General features: G+C 50.9%; 7 protein-coding genes across 7 annotated transcripts; 4 read left to right on the top strand and 3 right to left on the bottom strand.

The window, feature by feature from the left end:
* Positions 1 to 365: 365 nt before the first annotated feature.
* On the bottom strand, positions 366 to 958 carry LTR84_003570 (uncharacterized protein; the record flags this gene model as incomplete). Its single annotated transcript, XM_064847158.1, has 2 exons — positions 366 to 896; positions 953 to 958. 2 exons carry the CDS (start codon positions 956 to 958, stop codon positions 366 to 368), a joined length of 537 nt encoding a protein of 178 aa, XP_064705511.1.
* Positions 959 to 4,289: 3,331 nt separating this feature from the next.
* LTR84_003569 (uncharacterized protein) lies at positions 4,290 to 5,126 on the top strand (the record flags this gene model as incomplete). The annotated part of the gene is made up of 1 exon (XM_064847157.1): positions 4,290 to 5,126. The coding sequence occupies one exon, from the start codon at positions 4,290 to 4,292 to the stop codon at positions 5,124 to 5,126; it is 837 nt and encodes a 278-aa protein (XP_064705510.1).
* Positions 5,127 to 6,388: 1,262 nt separating this feature from the next.
* Positions 6,389 to 7,664, top strand: LTR84_003568 (uncharacterized protein; the record flags this gene model as incomplete). Its single annotated transcript, XM_064847156.1, has 3 exons — positions 6,389 to 6,555; positions 6,649 to 7,473; positions 7,550 to 7,664. 3 exons carry the CDS (start codon positions 6,389 to 6,391, stop codon positions 7,662 to 7,664), a joined length of 1,107 nt encoding a protein of 368 aa, XP_064705509.1.
* Positions 7,665 to 8,191: 527 nt separating this feature from the next.
* Positions 8,192 to 12,001, top strand: LTR84_003567 (uncharacterized protein; the record flags this gene model as incomplete). Its single annotated transcript, XM_064847155.1, has 1 exon — positions 8,192 to 12,001. The coding sequence occupies one exon, from the start codon at positions 8,192 to 8,194 to the stop codon at positions 11,999 to 12,001; it is 3,810 nt and encodes a 1,269-aa protein (XP_064705508.1).
* Positions 12,002 to 13,108: 1,107 nt separating this feature from the next.
* Positions 13,109 to 14,221, top strand: LTR84_003566 (uncharacterized protein; the record flags this gene model as incomplete). The annotated part of the gene is made up of 1 exon (XM_064847154.1): positions 13,109 to 14,221. The coding sequence occupies one exon, from the start codon at positions 13,109 to 13,111 to the stop codon at positions 14,219 to 14,221; it is 1,113 nt and encodes a 370-aa protein (XP_064705507.1).
* Positions 14,222 to 14,289: 68 nt separating this feature from the next.
* LTR84_003565 (uncharacterized protein) lies at positions 14,290 to 14,895 on the bottom strand (the record flags this gene model as incomplete). Its single annotated transcript, XM_064847153.1, has 2 exons — positions 14,290 to 14,830; positions 14,891 to 14,895. The coding sequence occupies 2 exons, from the start codon at positions 14,893 to 14,895 to the stop codon at positions 14,290 to 14,292; spliced, it is 546 nt and encodes a 181-aa protein (XP_064705506.1).
* Positions 14,896 to 17,325: 2,430 nt separating this feature from the next.
* LTR84_003564 (uncharacterized protein) lies at positions 17,326 to 18,457 on the bottom strand (the record flags this gene model as incomplete). Its single annotated transcript, XM_064847152.1, has 3 exons — positions 17,326 to 17,616; positions 17,681 to 18,104; positions 18,156 to 18,457. The coding sequence occupies 3 exons, from the start codon at positions 18,455 to 18,457 to the stop codon at positions 17,326 to 17,328; spliced, it is 1,017 nt and encodes a 338-aa protein (XP_064705505.1).
* Positions 18,458 to 20,829: the final 2,372 nt, after the last annotated feature.

Here is a 20,829-nt window from a genome sequence, read left to right as displayed (position 1 = left end):
GAATGTTTCTCCAAATTATCAATCAAATACGAATTTAGTTCGGTAGTGCTGTGAACTACCCGGCATGTGTATCTCGGTAGATTTTGCTCTTTCCGTCGCTATCATATCCACTTTGAAGTCCATCTGCCATAGCTGCATAGCTCAGCGACGGGATAATCCCCAGAAAGCGAGTAAGGAAGGGAAATGTTGATGGCATTATCATCAATTCAAGTTGCAAGAAACTCGCTGCATCGCTTATACACGGATCTCCATCCCCCGTCGATCAGAAAGTAGGAAATTCGTTAACTCAATTCTTCGGGAGCAGTCTTTCATCTGCAAAGTATCCATTATTGCGTGGAAGACGTCAGTAGACGCATGTGAATGTCTTAAACGTAGTACCGACGACGGCTAGAACTTCTTCTTGATCCCGAGCGTGAATGGCCTCTCCTGCTGCCGTGGCTGTGTCTTCTTCGAACCTCTTTGGTCACGACCACTCTTTCATGACGGTGCAGGAAGAGGGCGAGAATGAATGTGATGAAGAAGAAGATGGTGTTCATGATGGCAAATGCCCAGGAAGCCTTGAGCATGGCGCAGTTCTTATTGATGTTGAGTGCCCACGAGGAACCACTGCTCCGCCCATAATAGCCAAAGGGACCAAGGTCGATGTAGATGGAGCCGCTGGAGAAGTTGGAGCAATCTGCTCTGGAGATACCACGCAGATACCAGACTGCAGCAATGAAGGCGCCGACAAAGCAGAGGTCGATGAAGGCCACGAAAAGCGCCGACCGTCTAGTTGAACCGAGTCGCACAAGTGTCGCAATGGCCCAGGCGCAGGCAAGAATCGCAACGATGAATAGAACGAGGATGAAGTTGGGGGTCAATTGATTGTTCTCATTGAAGCCATGAACGAACCAAGCCTATTGATGGGATTGTGAGCCCAAGCGGGGAATGTGGGCGGTGAAGAGTGACTTACCAGCATACCAATCACTGGAATGAGGGTAATGATCTCGGCGATTCGCCATGAGGCAAAAAGAAATCCACCGATCATCTTGAGCAAGGCAACCGGGTCGAGTTGGATGGAGCTTGGAGCGCAGGGTGGCTAGTCACCTCGTGGGTTGGATTGTCTGGAGACTCGGTACCAGGGAGGAGAATTGACCAGGCGGGGCCCGCAGAGAGTTGACAAAGAGGGAGCACAGGCAAAGAACTAAAGTAAAAGGTGAGGAAGTTAGTTCCAGAGAAGGGCTATATATTCTGAGGACAGGCCTGGAATAGAGATTGTGAGAATGTTGAAACCGAGGGAGGAGGCTGGGAGTCTGGGACTCGATCATATCAAACCTCGTGGCTGGCAAGAAGCAGAAGGAGACCTAGGTCAAGCTGGGCCGCTCCGGTGCCGTCATAGTGCATTCAAGCCCCCGGATAGCGCCTAGGCGAGTGCTGGTTAGTGCCTAACTAACAGCTCGAGGATGGTTTCTAGGTGTTGCTTATGCTTTGGTTATTGGTGAAGCAAGTCCAACGTCCAGGCTGTTGCCGAGGGAAGGAGCAATTCACCGGGTTCCCACCAACCACGTCATGCCTTCCCCAAGAACTCAAAGATCCTCGTGTCGCTCTTTCCCACATTGCACCTTCGAAATCCTGGAATCACGCCTCAGGCATCATCTGGCATCATCCTATCACCAACCCAAGTCCACGTTTTGAATAATCGCCTAATCCTGCTTCTGCATCCTGACACAATGCCATCTGCATAATCAAGCGATTGCAAAAGTCAGGTCTGCCAATTGGGCAACCATCATCCAAGCCTTTTCCTAACGGCATCGATCTACCACATATTTCGTACTTTTCCTACTAGGTAGGTAAGTGAACGAGGTCGAAAGACCCAACATCATCCTGTGGACATCTCACTCGTTTTTCCTGTCAGTGTAGATGGCTGAGAATGGCCATCACAATCATGATACCCACGATGCGAGCAGTATTCTTTCTGCGGCCAGGACTTTGTCCACAGCTTCAGACCAGGAAGCTCTAGAACTCCATGACTCAAATAATCCCTCTATATTTCCAACCATCACTGGAACTAGTCATGGCTCCAACAAGTTGTCCAGATGGTGGAAAAGACACATTTTCATGTCTGTCCCTCATGTTGCCTGCCGTGATCATCTAGGTATGCTTTCTGCACTCATTCCGACATCTTGGTCTTGCCATCAAACCTCATTTTTTCTGATGGTCACCCTGGTCTTTCCGGAAATGCAGCCAACGAAAGAACCTATCTCGGCTACCTCCGAACTGGCCAGGCCTTTGCAATGCTCGGTGTCATTGTAAGCTTACCTTTGAACCACGAGAAACCCGAGTTCCATATCACTATTCAATCTGTACTGACGTATCCTGCTGGTCAGATTGCTCAACTCATGCGTTTGCAGCATAGTCCTACCCCAAATCCAGTACTGGGCTATTTTGTCATCAGCGTACCACTTTCTTGTGTATGCCATATCTCTGCAATTTGTTTTTCCGTTCTGGGTGCCATTCGATATCTCCGCCTCCAAAGTGAAATGGCGCGAGGTAATGCAGTAGCTGGTGGATGGGAGATTAAATGTGCTGGAACCCTGACAACTCTAGTTAAGTGATTGCTTGGTGATATGTGTCATTCATCACTGACTAAATCCTTTTAGGTCGTGCTTGCAATATTCGTGCTCGCCATAGCCATTACTATTGAAAAAGCATGACTCTGGACGTTTGCTTGGAATGACTCGAGTGCGGGTGGGTGTCCGTTCTTGCCGGCCAGTTAATATGGGGCCCTCGTTCATGCATATTCAATCGTAGTCCAGGGTTCAATCCGCTCCCAGCAGTCATACCCTACCTTACCTCCAATCCGACATATCAACGTCACGAATGACTGATTTCAGTCAGAGAAACGGACGGCCAAGATCAGCTGCTCATTCAGACCGTTGCACTCGGTAGCCATGATTCGATAATGAAGCTCCTGCAGCACACCTCGGGCATATCTTGTGTGACAACGGAGACTGCCGGTGCGGAAGCGAGAGCTCGATCGACCAAGAGTACGGTCTCTACGCGTGGACCGATCCGTCCCACATTCGTGCTCGACCTTGGAGATCCAGAAATGCTCAATGATTCGTCGACCGCTTCAGCCATTTGGCACAAGCCGATGAGCGCAAAAATCCCCCCTCCATCTTAGCCTAGTTCGGGAAGACAGCGGATGTCAATCTACCGCGTCGTTTGAAGTGAATTCGCTCGCGGAAGAGCAGCCGGCACTCCTGGATTGATAGCTGCGGCCTGGCAAAGCATGGGCTTGTGATGGGCACGGATCCTTGTGCACTTATTGGGTACCGGACACAAACACCATGTCTTCAACCAGCGGACATATCGCGGCATATTTTGACTAGCTTCAAATAAGCTCGTGCATTCCCGAAGTGTCCTTGCATATTACCGACCTTTCCTAGGCGGTTGTACGCAGCGTCATGGCCACCTTCGCCAGCCTGTGATGCTTTCCGATTTCCCTGACTGTGATGTTGTCCCCTGCGGTACACTTCGCATTGCGGATCTTGCCAGTCAGACCAATGCCTGCAGCCTTGAGGGTTTTTCCGCACGACCAGTTCGCCTTACAGTTGGTGGGAGATAACCCAATGATGAATGTGGTCGGTAGGATGGTTGTGAAGACGAAGTAGCAGGACAAGGGTTAGCATACTCAAGAAGCGCAGCCGAAGCTATTGTCTGCGACCAGTAGGTCACTTTGATACTCTTCCTTTTGATCTAGTCTCGCTGGGCCTTGATATCCCACTGCAGTCTTCTGAGAAGTGCAATTCTGACCAATGGCAGGTCGTGGTGCAACCGCCGGCCGCTGCAGCCGACTGCACGTGACCCAGGGCTCGCCCCTTTTTCACACTGGCTTTGTGAACATGACCCTGCTTGGGAGTGATTCTGCCTTCGTACTAAAGCGGAGCAGAGTACGCCTCGCGAGAACAGGCTCAAACTACAAACTTCCGAGAGCAACTCAATGCGGCTCTCACCGTATCAAGTGGGTCCTGGTGACAAGCTTCCAAGTAGAATGCCCACATCAGGTATCATAACGATGTGTCCAGAAAGCTACCGCCTGCGTCTATTCGCCGGAATATGCTCGACCAGGAATATAGGACTGTTAACTCACCCAGGTCGGTCGCTACTAAGGAAATCGATAATGCAAGAGTCGACCATGCGGTCTTGGAAAGTCCCGGAAGAGCTTGTCTAAAGGCAATCCCGAGTCTAGCCTGCCGCGATGTTTAAGAGCTGTGGCTTCCTGGGTAGTGTGAGCGTCTTCTCAGAAAATGGCAAGTCCTACAGAACAGTTCTCTCAACTCTCTCTCAACGATATGCGGTTCGCCGCATCGGACTTGAGACAGAGGAAGCGAAGGGTGCGAGCAGTGTTGGCCTCATTCGACCGGGACTTGGTTCCATCAAGATATAGACCAGATATATTCGAGAGAATAGACGAGGAGCAGTCCCAGCGACCGTCGTCGGAATGGGTCATTGGTGACGACATTCTGGGGTCTCTGATGCAGAAGGGATGTCACGATCCACTTACATATGGGGTCCTCACTGACCTGGAGCCGGCGGGAGTGCGAGTTCGAAAGTTTGGTCAGAAGATCAATCGTCTCCTCCGGCGTGAAATCCAGAGGTACGACCGTGAGGTGCCAGCGGTAGCTGAGAAGAGTCTGAGGAGGAGGCTTGTCTTGGAGATTGCGGGAGACATACTTGCTCTGTCACGATCAGCACACGACGACCTGGACAGTGATCTGGAGAGGGATTTGCACAACGATCAGGAGAATGCTGCAGATGTGCTCAACAACCTTACACAGGCATTAATATCGGTCTTGCGGGACGTCTGTTCCAGAGACGAGGATCCTTACAATTCTAGCACCAGGCGGAGAAGGTTATCTGGAGGCGAAGGAGAGATCAGTCTGTACCACTGTCTCATCCATAGCCCACCGCGTCAGCTAGATGGACCCGATTTTATCATTCGGGCTCTGCAAAAGATCGGATCGTTGGCGCCCGTCACCTTCAAAGATGCGGATACCCGTCGCAAGCTACGCCACATACATGGCTCATTGCTCGCCAAAGGAGCTCCACGGGTCTATCGAGATGAGCTATGGGGCTTATCATGATACGCACAATGTGCTTGACATTGGCTATTTCAGTTGCCATACAAGATACGGCCAGTTCTTCAGAAGGACCGTTGGTTGTGCTAAAGACCTGTGCAATGTTGTCAACAGTTGAGAATTTGCGGACGTAAAGTGAGGAGGTTTTATGAAGCAGGTGAGAACAAAGTTGGCCTTTCACTGTGGGGGTGCTTCGGTGTTGGCGGCGTATAATTCTTCGAACTACCAGCCAGAGATACTCCGCCTCAAGGATTCATTCAATTGGGTCATACAATGTCGGCGCTTTGGATGGGAGGTAACGTGGTGAGAAGGAATTTATGAATTTGTCCACACCTATCTCGATGCTACTGCTCAGCTGGCTGTCCATGAATCCAGCCACAGTCACAGTCACAGCCCTATCGAGCAAACTAGAGGTAGTACAGTCTAGGTGTATTTCGGGTCCGGCATTAATTAATCATTCGATCACAATTAACAATCAGATGTATTCGAGATTATTAGAGCGTGTCAACGACGGCAATAGGAAGAATGGGATCCCGGTGATTGGACTTTTAGACCACACTCAGTAGGCACCTATGTACCTAATTCATACGAAATACGCAATACGTTTGAAGAAGCACCCATAGTTGAGAGCACTCCCTCTAACAAGAACGACGAGTACCCCACCTAAAATCCAGCCTGGATCGATTTCGTCACGAGGGATGCTATTCGCGGGGTAAGGCGCATCAAACTTTGGATGAGAGAGCAGCCGAGGTAAGATAGCAATCCGTAATCCGTACGATCTTTGTCGCTTTCAGTGAGGTCCTCCACCCAGAGCTTGGATATTGACAAGTCGGCAAGCGTCATCGGTACTCGGTGCCAATGGAGTCAAGGGTCATGTACTGATACTGACCAGAAGAGCTGACTCGACATGGGCGCTGCATTTCCTTTGGTTATCAATGCGAATCCCAGTGTGGAGAAGATCGAGTCTCCAATCCAGCGGCGGTCGGCTCTTGGAACAACCCCACGCAAGGTAGGTCGGGGAGGGGAGTTTTGGGTTACAACTAACACTTCGAGGTCAGGATGAGGTAGTCAGGCAAGTCTGATTAGACTGTCTTGATAAATGTTGGACTGATTAATTTGTCTCTTTCCTCTCCTACCTAGCTGGTTGCCTACCTAGATACATATAGACATCCATCTGCGGGAAAGTCTAGACTATCATATACTCGGTCTTTTTCTATCTACTAGACAGCAGTGCGAAGATCACATCACATCATCTTTCAAAGGACAACATGGGTTCAGTCGAGGTTCCCTCCAGGCACAAGGCCTTGGTGTACGACAGTCCTGGTAAGATCTCGACCAAGATCGAGGAGATTGACACACCAAAGCCTGGTGTTGGAGAGGTGTTGGTCAATTTGACGCATACCGGTGTCTGTCATTCGGATATGGGCGTCATGTGGTAGGTTTTGCTTGCAGATGCTTAGCTCGCCCTCTTTCTACTCCGCCGTCCATATGACAGGGTATTATATGATATGGCTGACACGGATAACAGCAACTCCTGGGCCTGGCTACCCGCACCCACCGCCCAAGGCCAAGTCGGAGGGCATGAAGGCGTCGGCGTCGTTGCGTCACTGGGGCCCGGAACCGAGAACTCCAATGTCAAAGTCGGCGACCGTGTAGGTATCAAGTGGATTGCCTCAGCCTGTGGCAACTGCGAACCGTGCCTGGTCGGGGCCGATGCGAACTGCACATCAGCCAAGATCAGCGGGTACTACACGCCCGGCACGTTCCAGCAGTTCGCCCTGGCACCTGCCCACTATGTGACGCCCATCCCGGATAGTCTGGCCAGCGACATGGCGGCGCCGATGTTGTGCGGTGGCGTGACGGTGTACAGTGCGCTGCGGAAGTCTGGAGCCAAGCCGGGAGATTGGGTGGTGATTCCTGGTGCGGGTGGTGGTTTGGGCCACTTGGCTCTGCAGATTGGTGCTCGCGGCATGGGATTCCGCATGATTGGCATTGATATGGGCGAGAAGGAGCAGTTGGTTAAGGACTGTGGAGCAGAGAAGTTCCTCAACCTAGCTAACTACAGTCGGGACGATGAGGGGACCAAGAAGCTGGTGGAGGATGTCAAGGCCATCACTGGGGGACCTGGTGTCGCGGCCGTGGTGGTCTGCACGGCCAGTAATGTCGCGTATGCCCAAGGACTGAGCTTCCTCAAGTTCCGGGGAACGCTGGTCTGCGTAGGTGTGCCCGAAGGCCCATCGGTTCCCATTGCGACCGCGAACCCTGCTGCAATGTTGGCGCAGGAGTTGAGAATTGTTGGATCCGCGGTCGGCAACAGACAAGACGCCAAGGAGACGCTGGATATGGCGGCCAGGTAAGTTGAATCTATCTTTGCCTCGTTCTTCTGGATCCTCTCGAGTGCAAGGCTGATCAAGTGGTGTGTGTCTTAGGGGCGTGGTCAAGACCCATTTTGAGGTTCAACCGATGGATAAGTTGACGGAAGTGTTTGAGAGGATGGATAAGGGCAAACTACAGGGACGAGTTGTGCTTGATCTGAGTGGATGATTCAAGGTTGAGTATCAACCAACTCCAGAGAGACTCGAGAGAACCTTGAATTCAGGTGTGACATCTCGAGTAGCACCTCCACACTGGATGACTTATATGTCCTGTAGCTTACATTGATATTACTTGATATCCCAAAAAGGAAAAATAGCAATTCATGTATGTTGTATAGATGAATCAGAACCCAGAATCCAAGTGTGGTATCTGTGTATTGATGTTGTGATGTCTATCTTCCATCTCGAAAAACACGAGGCTGGGCTGGGCAAACTCAGCCTCACTCCAGCCTCAGCCTCAGCCTGAACGGCCCCCGTGACAATCAGATACAGTAGAGTCCCATCAATCCAATCGTATCAGTCATTCTTATTTTCCTCACTCTCTTTTAATTTCAGCGTATTATTTTTATTTGCTACTGGCCCTTTGCGGAAACGTATTAATCCCGGTGGTACTTCGAAGAGGTCGAGGTCGCCGTCGCCGTCGTCATCGCTGCTGCAAGGCAGACACGGCTGGGACTGCAGTGGTCCTCCAACACCATGAATCCATACAACACCAACAATAACCCTGGCTACAACTATTCACAGCATACGCCTGGTCCGCCGCAACCTCAATGGCAAGCCCCTCCAAGAAGAGGATGGGGCGATCCACGACTATCGCAGCAGCAACCGACATCCCCCGTCTCTCCTTACGGCCAGAATCCCAATTCTTTTGGGCCAGCTCTTCCACCACCTCCACCACCGCCGCCGCCTCCCGGCCAACAGTCCTCGTACGATACAACTGCATGGGGCGTTCGATATAATCAGGGATTAGCACCCCAACCGACGTTTGCTGAAGAGAAGCCGCCTCTGCCACCAAGACCTGAAAGCGCTGCCGGTCGACTCAGCCCGCAGCCAGGCCACGGTCATGCTCACGGTCAACATGGCCATTCTCACACTCACAACCACAGCCTGAGTTATTCTCAGTCCCCTCAATCTCAACCGCCGGCCTCTTCTACAGCCCAACCCTACGCAACCTCATGGGGAGACCCTTATCAGTCAAGCGCTCCTCCACCACCACCTCCTCCTCCGGCCCCACGACCCATTGAGTACGCCCAGGGTCCAACTTCGACAGCGACAGCAGCTCCAACGTCCAGTCAGCCTCCCTACAACCGAGTCAATACTCCCCATCAAGAATACTCTCATCACCCTCCGTCTCATCACTATGACCCTCCAGCCCAGCATCAATGGGCACCTCAACCACCGCCTCCCGGCCCAACCTATTATCCCACTGCTCCAGCTCCCAATCAGATACCTGGTGGTACCAGTGGTCCCACCGATCCACCTCTCGTCTCCCCCATCGAAGGAAGCAATAACGTATACTGGGGTCACCAAGGCCATGGGCCAAACGACAAGCAAAATCAATCACAAGCCTTGGGTTTTGGGGGACCTTCAGACTGGGAACATTACGAGAGCAATCCTCCAACCGACACTCCTACCAGTCCTCCCATTCCTCCAACAAATGCCACGGCCACCCCTGCCCCCTGGCATCATGAACAACCCGTCCCATCCTCCACTCCTACGCCTGCACCTCTGCCTGCGCCGCCAATAACTACCACACAGAATCCAACCCCATACCCTGCCTTCAACCGTCCTCCATCTCCTGTCGAAATTGGTGCTAATAGCCCGCTCACTCCGCGAAAGGACTCACGAGTACACCCACCGCCAAATGTCGTCCAGGCTCCTCCGCCTATCGACGAAAGAGAGCGACCCTCCTCGGCCGGCCCCTCCGGTTCAATCCGTTCTGACAGTTTTAATGGAAATGGTAATATCGACAGCGTCATACAAGCCTGGACCTCTCCTTTGAGACCCACACATCCTCCAGACCACACTGCTCGTCCTGAATCTCGTACCTCAGGCCGAGTGGCCTCGCCAGAGCTATCCCCAACCGTCAAAGTCGTCGATCCCTATGCCGATCTTGAACCCGAGTTCAAGGCGTCTCTGAAGAGATATGGTGCGATGCTGAGGAAGGAATCGGCTGCCGACACCGATGAGGCCAAATTCGACATTTTCCAGGCTTTTGTAAATAAGGAGCTTCGGTTGAGGAGCTTGTTGTATGGCATTGAATTGCCAAAGGATGCCAAGGATGTCAAGGAGACCAAGCCCATCACCACCATACCTCCCACCGAAGTCAAGCAGCCAGAAATATCCAAACCAGTTGAGACCATCAAGCGAGAAATACCTATTCAACCACCCCCTCCAGCGACAATTGAGCCTGCGCCCAAACCAGTAGAATCGCCCAAGCCAGCCATTTCTCAGCCATCTCTTCAATCGTCACGTTCCCCAGCTCCAGCCGTACTGACAAAGCCTGTACTCGAACCACGACGTCCTTCCAAGGATGACTCCTTCGTCATGGTCAATTCCGGAGGCGATGAGGAGGGAGAATACAGCCCTGGTGGTCGTCCGAAGATGGTTCAGAAACCTACTGTGGCCACTAATGTTCCACGGACTGCCGACCCCTTTCCTCCTCGTGATCAGAGCCTTCCTAAACCAGCAGACAGTGGTGCTCTTTCGCCCAGTCTCAATGCTCCCATGGTGATTGATGACTATCGCACACCAGGACCTCCATCTCCCGGGATCAACGCCCCGATTCTGGTCCTTCCCGAGATGGCACCTCCTGCATCTGGTGCCTCTGGAACTTCCACTCCGGGCCGACCAAGCAAGCCGATCAAGTTTGAGCCTCCCAGACCCGCCTACACTCCCTTTAGATATAGCGCTGCCACTCAAGAAGAAAAGGCCAAGTCTTTACAGCCTGCCGACAAATCTTATTCAACTCTACGACATTCGGTTCTAGATTCAGGCCGTTTGATGAAAACAGACAATCTAGTTCCCCCGACTCGGCCTGCAACGGCAAGTGGTAGGAGAGAGCATGAAGAAGCCTTCATTGGACTCATTCGCCAGCAGAGCATGGCTGTCAGGCAGAAGAAGCCTGGTCCAGGTGGACTTCCCGCAGGAATCAGACCTGGCATGGGTGCGGACGCTGCCCGGCGTCCTACACCTGCAATTATGAGAGTGGGGACACCGGCGAATGCTGCGCCCAAAGACCCTCTCAAACAGTCGGTCACTGCTATCCGATCCATTCTACCCACCGAAGCTGTTCCTGCCACCCCCATCGATGGCCCTGGACATCCAAAATTGAAGATTGTTCAATCCAAAGTTGATGGCGTCCGCGATGAATTCGGGTTCATTCATGCAGCTGTGGTCGAATGGGATAAGACAAATCGTGAAGTCCGTAAGGAGCAAGATGCCGAGCGTCATGCTCGACAACAAGAATCGGAAAATCACATCGACGGACTTTTCAATGATAATGAAATAGGCTATGCTGACATCGGCGATCTCGAGGCCGAGTTCAAGCTTGCAGAAGCAGAGAGAAGATTCCGGGAAAATCAAGAAGAATTGGAATCTTTCACGACTCAAGTTTTCAACCCAGTCACTGAGAGATTACAGAAAGAAATCGCTGAGCTGACCACCGCCTACACTCTAGCAATAGACCTGCTTGACCTGGAAAGCGAACCCGTCAGCCGTTTACTCAAAGGCGGAAATGAGAAACCACGCATGTCCGATGTCATGGCATGCGTCCTGGCTCTATTCAACAAAATCGAAGTCCGTCATCAAAAGGTGGCAGAAGCTCAGGTCGAGCGTGAACGACGACGCAAACATCTTGAGCTGACCGTTCTATACACCAATGGTGATACAGCAGGAGTCAAGTCTCTCGAGAAGGATTTCGCTGTGGCGGAGAAGTTGCAAGTGTTGCATGAAGCACGTGGAAAGGACAACCGGGCTAACAAGCTGATGGACTCTTTCGACCGTGCTACCGTTCGGGGTCTAGGTGATAATCAGACATTTGTTGATGAACTGCTCCCCAAGCTACAAGAACTCAAGAAATGCATCGCCTCGAGTGACCAATCCGCCACCTCTAACGGTCAAGATCTCTATGAGAATGAAGGTGCTCGAGATACATTGACACTCGCACAAGGTGTAGTCACCACAGTCATTACCGACTCACGACGCTTGTTGGCTCTCTCCAACGAAGCAGATGTTCTTCTCAACGAATCTGATTACGGAGTCTCCGTGGCAGAGGCACGCACAGCAACCGCTGACGCAGCCACTTACGCTAAGCTCGAGTCTGAAAAGGCCAAGGAAGACATGAAACTCGTTGAAGAAATGAACACTCGCGTCAATGGTGTCAACAAATCTCCCGCTGATGCTTTGGCGTTGATTCGCGAGTTGATAGATCAAATCGGGACCGATCCTGACCATAAGGATCGCATCAAGAAGGCTTTGGAGGCGGCGAAGCAGCGGAATTCTTGATTGTTACTCTGTTTGAGATGTAGTGTGGGTTTTGAGCACGGCTGTTCATGGTATTAGGGTTCACGATTATTATTCTTATTAATACTGGCGGGATTGGGATCGACCGGAATGGCACAACTTGAAGAGCAAGCATTGGAATAGAGGGGTCGGGCTTTTCACAGTTTCAGATGTTTTATATAACTGATTCACATCCTCTGGACCATTTTATACCACTTATTCACTCGATATATACTTCCCTTTGAAAATCACTCTGCTGAATACCCACCCTACCTATCTGAGTAAGCTCGTTAAGCCACGATTGTTTTTCGGTCCGTCCATGGGTGCATAGAGTCCCACACGGTTTATCGACCACAACACGGATAGGTGCTCGGTCCGCCCGCCCAGACGGCCTAGAACTCTCGGGTGAGTTCACCAAGGTAACTGGTCACTTACGCAGCTTTTGCCCGATCTAATGGGAGCATTTGCTTGACGTGCTATTTGAGCCGCCGGATGTGGCACGGAGAGACTTTTTATCCCCCACGCTCTTATTGTTTGATATGGACGACACGAGAAATCTCGCTCCAGCATCATTGATATTGACGTGCAGTGAGAAGACGTTCATCGGCGACTACTTGAGCCAAAATTACATGAAATTTGCAAGACACCAAAAGAATTCGATATTCGGATTCTCTGACCTTTGAGACACGAGAGAATAACACGGATATTTTTGACCGCTCATACAATCATCCACTACCTAGGTAACCAGGGACCCTGTGAGAAAGAGTAATCATACCAGATAGAAGGACAATCAAGCTATCAATCCACCAGCGAGTGCATACTTGGGCAATCGAAGACTAACTAAGGATTACTCAGTGTGACAAGTGAGACGTTGCTTGGTTAGTTAGTGATCACGAATTCCGGATTATTCAAGAGATACTTCAACTGTGGTGTTCGGCAGACTTGGACCCAAATCTGCGCGCATAGCTACATCCCCACCATTCAGGTGACTGACCAGTACGATCGGGATTAACATCGAGGCACGAAGCCTGCCTAGCTGGAAACAGCAAATTGCGTGGTGAAGCCACCACAAAAAAAAGGTAATCGCTATCCAGGTGATCACATCAGACAATGGCAGACAAATCGGGCTCCCAGACGCTATGGGACAGCGTACCCTGGCAAGAATGGCTTGACACGCCGCCTTCCGCCGACGACCCAAGCCCGACAAAGCCGGTCGGCTGGCATAAGCCATGCGTACCATATCTTCACGGGGCAAACAGTCTGCAGACACTCGATGTCTGGATCCCCTCCCCCTCACACTCAAAATCACACCCAACGACATCCTCCGCACTGCCCGACGACACTCAACTTCTCTCTCGCACAGGAGTCTGGATCGTCTACATCCACGGCGGAGCGTGGCGCGACGCGACCATCAAAGCAGCGTCTTTCGCGCCGACGCTGCACCATATACTGAAGTCTAGCGACCCAGCGACAGCCAAGATCGCGGGCTATGCGTCGTTGGATTATACGTTGTCAGGCGGCGAAGCGGGTGAAGCGAGTCGAAACGCGAGACATCCGGACCACATCATCGATGTGCTTCGCGGGATCGGCTTCCTGCAGGACATTGTTGGATTCAAGGATAATTATATCATACTGGGCCATAGTTGTGGTGCGACGCTCTTGTTTCAGGCTTTGATGGACCGGGAGCGCTGGAGGATTCCGAGGGTTGTGGTCGCTGGGGAGGAGCACAGGAGTGAGAATGCAGCGCTTTCGAAGTCGGCGTCCCCGTCACCACGGAGTATTATCAAGCCCAGCGTTGCTATTGGCCTTGATGGCCTATACGATCTGCCGGGGCTGATCGAGGATCCAGGTGAGAAGCACTCGCGCTGGATCCCCGAGTATGAGGCATTCACGCGTGATGCGTTTGGAGACGACAAGGAGACATGGTTTGACGTGAGTCCCGTGTCTGTCAAAGACTGGGTCCGCGAATGGGGCCGTAATGATGGGATGGTCGTGCTCGTGCAGAGCCACGACGATACGTTGGTGCCGTATCGGCAGCTGACGGGCTTCCACGAGTCTTTAAAGCCGGCTATGGACGCCGGGCTGGAGGTCTTTGAATTGCCTGCTACCGGTGATCATGATGCGCTGTGGGAGACGGGTGATCAGATCGCCAGGATCATTGTCGATGTCTTGATTGAGTATCTCGACAAGATTGACAGATCTGCGCGGCCTGCGAAGTCTTGAGCTCTGGTATGTTCTGGTGATGATTAGATGTTCTCCATGAAGCCATTGTGTTCTCGTTACGGTTTGCTTCATCCAAGATCCCAAATTGTGTCGTTATCAAATGTGAAGTTCTCCGAAATCTGCATGGCGAAATTGTCCCAGCCGAACATGCCAAAATCAAAGCCTCCACCACCATCGACAGGAAGTTGAGATGAGTCGAACAGCTGGAATGTCTGCGGGTAGTCATGCTCGCCGCCCATCGCGCCGACATCTTCCGCCGCAAGGGTCGAAGCAGCAGCGTCCGCCAGATCTCTCGACAACGACTGTGGAGAGAACGTCGATTGGGCGCTATTACCAGGGTTCGTTTGGTTCATGTCGAGCTTCAGGATCTGGTTGACGTATTTATTGTGCGACTTTCTCTTCTCGCGGGCGAGATGTTGTCGGTGTCGTTGGATGGCATCGGCGAAACCTGTCAGAATCTCGTAGTAGTGCTCTGCCTGGGCACTGTGGTCGGAGAGTTTCTTGAGGACTTCTCGTGCGCCATTGAAGGATTCGTCCATTTCGAACTTTGGCTCTGGTTGTGCAAACATGGAGAACCCGATCACCAGGCCTGCTGCGAACATCCATGCCCTGTAGAGTTTTGTTAGGCGGGTTTCGCAAAATATGTCTCAATGATGGGGGAATACTGACTTCATGAGTGGCATTGCATTGAGAAAGAGACCAGACTGCAGTGCTTCATGACAAATCTGTGCCATGTACACGGCCGAGTCTAGACATGCCTCTGCCATGTTGATAGTCTCGGCCTGTTCCTTTGCTGTTGCGGGCGTATCCGGTATCTCGGCTGCACTTCCTGGGAGGTTTGCCATGAGATGGGAAATCAGGAAGGGCCGTGTCACTAGCATGACAGCAAAGTAGTAGACACAAGCAACATGAATGTTTCCTATCACTCGTTCTTGATCAAGAACAGTCAATGGCGTATCAGATTCCTTCGTGAACCGCTTGATGTCGTTGGGTAGGCTGGAGCTCCAATCTCTCAATCGTTGAAGAGTCTGGTCTGCGAAGGCGAGATCCATTGTATTGTCGGTTTCCTGGGTCTGCATGATTTCCGCAATGAGTGAGCATGCTCCAAAGCTCGCGTTGAGTGCCATGTCTCGTGGCGTACCGGTCTGAGTGTGCAGATTGTGGAAGGCAGCATTGTCGATTCGAATTGCTGGTGTTGATAGTGGTCTTCCTAGTAGCGAGCTAACTAGGACGTCTAGTATTCGTAGACTCTTTAATGTCCTTAGCCTTCACCACCAAGTCAGTGAAAAATGCAGTCTTGAAATGATTGTCGACATTACCTGACGCTTTGTACCTGAACAGGAAAATGGCGATATTGGTCGGTAACATGCAGTCCTAATGCTGAAGCAGCTTTCGATGCTACTCCAATGTACATGAACGCAGCGTTCCGGCGACACGCGCCCAGCATGTAGAATGCCATGAGGAGGAAGCACCGCACCATGTCTAGACAAGGGTCCTCGAGCATTCCAGCAAGTGCCGCTTTCTGTGCCCGGGTAAAGCATCTTACGGCATACCTGAGGTCTGTGGGGTTGGCAGCACGGCATTGACCGCCAATCGCGACGATAAGATCGAAGGCAATGGCCGCGAATCCTTGGGTGTTGTCGTTTGGGGTGCTGATGGTGGCGAGGTATGTTGTAGTCTCTTCTCTTGAGTAAAGATCGAGTAGGCCGCTAGTCTACAAAATCAATTAGCTCGATGGAATAAAATGAAAGATAGATTTCATTATCTCGCGAGGAGGTATTTGGAGGGCGGAGAGCGATTGTTTTTGTGTAGAGTCGTGCTGATACCAGGACAAGACCCATACTTACAGCAGCGAAATAGGCCTCAACCAAGCTACGCTTACAATTATCCTCCTCGGTGAATGTAGCCGAGCCGTCTTCAGGACTGTTGATCTCGAGCATAAGATGCCGGCGAGCATTTTCCGTGAAGACAGATGGGCCCATCTGCTGTCTGATAGTATGTCGTAGGAACTGAAGAAAAGAAAGCGAAGCTGTCTTTCCAATGTACACTGAAGGACGTGAGTCGTTTGGTTATCAAGGGCAGCATAGACGTGGGTAGATATATTTACCTTGCTCTCCCTTGGAGCTCAACAGCAAGCGATCCTTCGTTATCCGCTGCGGAAAGGTTGTGGTCTCAAGCAAACCATTTGGTCCCTGATCGGTAAAATTGTCTGGAATGTCATATTGCGGTGTGAGATTCTGGTCAGCTAGGCTGGAAAGACTGTGGGTTGACGGAGGAACATTCGAAGTCACTGATTGTCGCTTGGTGCTGGTGGAACTTCGGCGTGCTGGAGGCCGATGGGCGTAGACAGAATCATCATATGTACACGCAGAAGCATTGTTGCGCCTCGTGCAGTGCGCGCAAGGCAGTTGAGCGTCACATCTCTTTTTGGAGAACTTGCAAGGCAAGCAAGCTTTGGCTGCTCGCTGTCTGTCCTCGGGTCGAACCTTTGGTCGGGGCATATTCCACAGATGTTGTAATCATGAGAAAAGAAAGAGTAATGGGGTGTGAGAAGCGGCAGAGGGATAGGACAACAGTCCGGATATGTTTTTTGCCCGTGACGGCGGCGATTGAGATAAGTTAACTCACTACCTAGTAGTTGGTTGATCCCAGGTTCTCGGAATGAAGGAAATGGTGGCTGATAAGGACTGGGCATGCTAAGGCCTGGGTACTGATAAGAACCGAGGGGACTGAAGAGGGTATCCGTATCCACCCCATGATCGCAGTAGCTTTTAACTAATCTTTGCCCCTACCCCAGATTTTACTAGCCCCGGAAGAGGTAGAGACATCGATCCGAGGCTGGAGGAAGGACTGGCATGGTATGGATTATGGATTATGTCAAATCAATATTTGGATACTTCCAGCATTGAGCCATGAAGACCAGTGACGTAGGCATTTATTGATCAAAAAGAAGTCCAAAAGCTGGTGTCTCAACTTTACAATAAGAGACTCTAGGAATGCTTTCGATATCTATGGTACAGAGCCTTCGCGAACCATCACCCCAGATGCCCGACCAGATTTCCCATGGCCACGTTTTGAATTCTTTCTTGAATCACCAACTAACATCATGCACTAGAATCCTTATAATCACCCAATTTAAATAGTCTCTTCGCATTATCCTTTCCGATCTTCCTTCGATCCACATCGTTAAGCTCAGCCTTGTCGAACCAGTCGCAAGCATCATGGAAGTTCTCGAAGGGATAGTCAATTGAGAACAAAATCCGATCAGCACCAACCTCAGTCATGCAGTAGTGAAGAGTAGGTGTTGAGAAATGTCCACTTGTCGTGATCCAAATATTTTGCGCAAAGTACTCTCGAATCGTCTTCTTGCAAGTCTCTTTCAAACCTAAGGGTTTCTGCAGCGTATCACATATAAGCAGGAGATCTTTTAATATGGAAGCAGTGGAAGCAATATCTTACCTTGATATCCTCAAACCAATGGTTTATCCGCCACAGGTCAAAAGGAAGATGTTCACCAAGATGACCAATAACAATCTGGAGCTTGGGGTGGCGGTCAAAGACACCATTGGTCACCATACCGAGGAGATGTAGACTGACGCCCTGGGCGAAACTGAGAGGGGGACCGATAAGCCATTTTCTGGGAGCCCAAAGCTTGTCGTGTATCGTCCCTGTAGGGTTGCGAGGATGAAGATAGAATGGCACATCAAGCTCGGTGACGGTCTCCCAAAAAACATCCCATTCCGGTTGATCGTAAAAGATCATGTCATCACCATCGGCACCTGCTCGCTGTGTGTCGTTGACGAGTATTCCTTTGAAGCCGTAGTCCTTGACCACCCGCCTTAGCTCACCAGCTGCTTGTTTGGGGTCGTGCATTGACAATGTTCTTCGCGGCATTAGCATTGGCTTGTTCAGATCTCGTTCCTCTAAAACCTACGCAAGTGCTCCAAATCTGTCTGGGTGGGATTTGATGGTCGATGCAATGTAGTCGTTGACCTCGGTAGCAAGCGCCTCAGCCTCGTCTTTGTTCCAGACATCTTGTACACCTGGGGCAGTATATGACAATAACTGATATCCAACTCCATATTGGTCCATATATTTGATTCGCTGCTCGGTGATGTCGTTGATTTCAGCCGCATGCTTAGCAGCATCGAGTGCGAACAATCCAGCCCACCATTTGGTCCTTTCGGCAAATCGCGGCAGGGCAAATGCCTCCTCTAAGGCGATCTTTCCAAGCATGATAGTAGCAGTCTGGGAGTATCTGGTTATGGGTCGAAAATATGTCAATTTGGCTGGCCAAGTCCTCCTGGTATGAGTCTGAGAGCGTGATTCAATCTCCAGGTTTGGAAGCAATGGCAGATGTGCAACTGTTAATGTACAAAGAATCAAATGAATTGTGGAGGGGAACACCACCACGGTGCTTCCATCTTCGAACCCGACCCGATGCAACCGTCGCAAAACACTCCATCAGAGCTCGACCTCGCTCTTTCATTTGACGTGGTGAATGAGGCGGAGTCCTCTGAGGAGAAATCTTTGAGAGGGGCCATATCCGACGAGTGTTGGTAGAGCACGGGGCGCGCTCAGCGTGCGGGGCACCCATCATGTCAGCTTATTTGCGGCCTGGGGATCTGTGTCGCTCGTACCATCAAGCCTGCGTACAATACCTTGAGTGAGCGCGGCCCGCGCACCTCACGGGTCGAGTTCCGATCCCGCCTCCCCCGGAATGCTTCCGACCCTGTCCTGACAGTACTGATTAGCGAATCTCAGTATCTTCATCTCTCTAAAGCTCAAGCCGGACTTGGGCAATGGCTCAACCATCTTCGAGCTGTAATCATGTGCCTCGGATACGGCTAATCCGTTCAAGTGTTCTACCTTGAACGGCGCAAGTGCGAATAACGTCAAGTTACCTCAGAAAATGTTTCCCCAGCCTGAACTAACTTAAGCTCTCAATATACAGCCTATGAGTTCCGTGCTCCGTCGTCCGGTGCTGAGCGCTCAGATAACAGCCAAGAACTGATGCTACTTTTAGCTATTGAGTCTTTCTAAGGCTTAACTAACGGCGAAAAACATGTTGTGATCAGCTGACCAATAGACGGTATTCATGGTAGGTACCTTCGTTCAGCCCGAAGCAATTCGGAGGAGCTTTTCCCGCGTTGAGCTAGCCTCGCCCCTTGTCTGGGTTTCTGATATTTTTCGTCCTCTGATCGATGCTATCTTGTCAATGAGATCATATGGTACGATAACGAGGCGCTTGATAATGAGATCGTAGAGTCTTAAATTTCCTCACGTTAAGCTAGACCCTGTTATCCGCTTCATCTCTGTCGCCTTCTCAAGCTTTCGACGGCTGAGCGATGATGAATTCAAACCTTGTTAAAACAAAGAAGCACGAGACTGTCCTTTATGGTTGACTTTCGAAGACAGCTTTTGGCTAAGCTAAGCTAAACTCGGCAAGCTCAGCTTGACAAGATCATGTCCTTCAGTTCCGGGGTAGCGACCTCGTAGAGTGGTGTCAGATGCTAGATCAGCTCCGCCACTTACCGAGAAAACTGCGAAGAACTGACTGCCACTGGACGGCCCTGATGACCACAACCACAAAGTGTGCCGCCAAGCACCATTTCCTGCCTGCCTCATTCCTCGACAATCTGCGAGCTCATTTCTAGGAAAGGAAGGAAGTGACGGGACATGGGCAATCCGATCAACTGGCTGGGACTTCTGACTACTTCAATAACGCAACAATCTCCAGCTGCAAGTCCTTCAGCTCGCTAAAAGTCCCTCAGACTTCATCTACGCATGTTACTGTGCAATTCAAACACTAGCCTGTCGGACTCGCAGCCTGGCTACACTTCTTGTGGCCATTCTGTGCAGCTCTCAGCTTGTTAGCCAAACCCTTATCTCTAAGAGGACGGATATGGAGCTTGTTCTTGAAATCAAAATATTTCCCTGGCCTCTGCAGCGATTCGGAAGGGGAAGAAGACAATTTGAAAGAACTAGTTGAGCTTGAGAATTGATGACAAGGCAGAATGAATAGTGCAGCCGGTGCAGTTTCAATAAAGATCGAGATATCCAGGGACAGATTCCAGCCTTCAAGGGGTGCTTACAGATGAAGCAAGGAAGGTTAGAGCAGATGAAGGACACACAATCCTCAACACAGGGAGTTCGAGGGATGTATTCGCCCTCCCTCGTTAATCCAACCCCGTAAGATTGAAATATCAAAACTGCGAAACTTTCTTCCCCACTTCAGGCGATGCACCTTTGAGTGCTTAACCACGTTGAAGCCTCGATCCTGGAGGAGTCGGGTCAAAAACTTATGGATACCCCTCGAGCGAGACATGTCGGAAACCGGCACACAGGAAAGCAGGAGCACTGAAGAAATGCGCGACACGGTACACTACTTTCATCTTAGCAGCAGTGAATTCTGGATCACGCAACCAGCATAGCCTAGTCATAATTCTACGGCAAGTGTTGATATCCGACAGACTGATTGACGAACGCTACTCCAGAACTAACAGTGAGGGAACCTCTCAATTATGGTAACATAGTTTTAAACTCCCAAAACATTGCCAAGCTTACCTCTTCTTATTAGGTCCAATATTACTCACGGGTTTCCGGAA

Source organism: Exophiala bonariae (assembly GCF_035927105.1).
Source record: "Exophiala bonariae strain CCFEE 5792 chromosome Unknown scaffold_16, whole genome shotgun sequence".
Taxonomy (NCBI): domain Eukaryota; kingdom Fungi; phylum Ascomycota; class Eurotiomycetes; order Chaetothyriales; family Herpotrichiellaceae; genus Exophiala; species Exophiala bonariae.
This window is presented reverse-complemented; position numbering and strand designations above follow the sequence as displayed.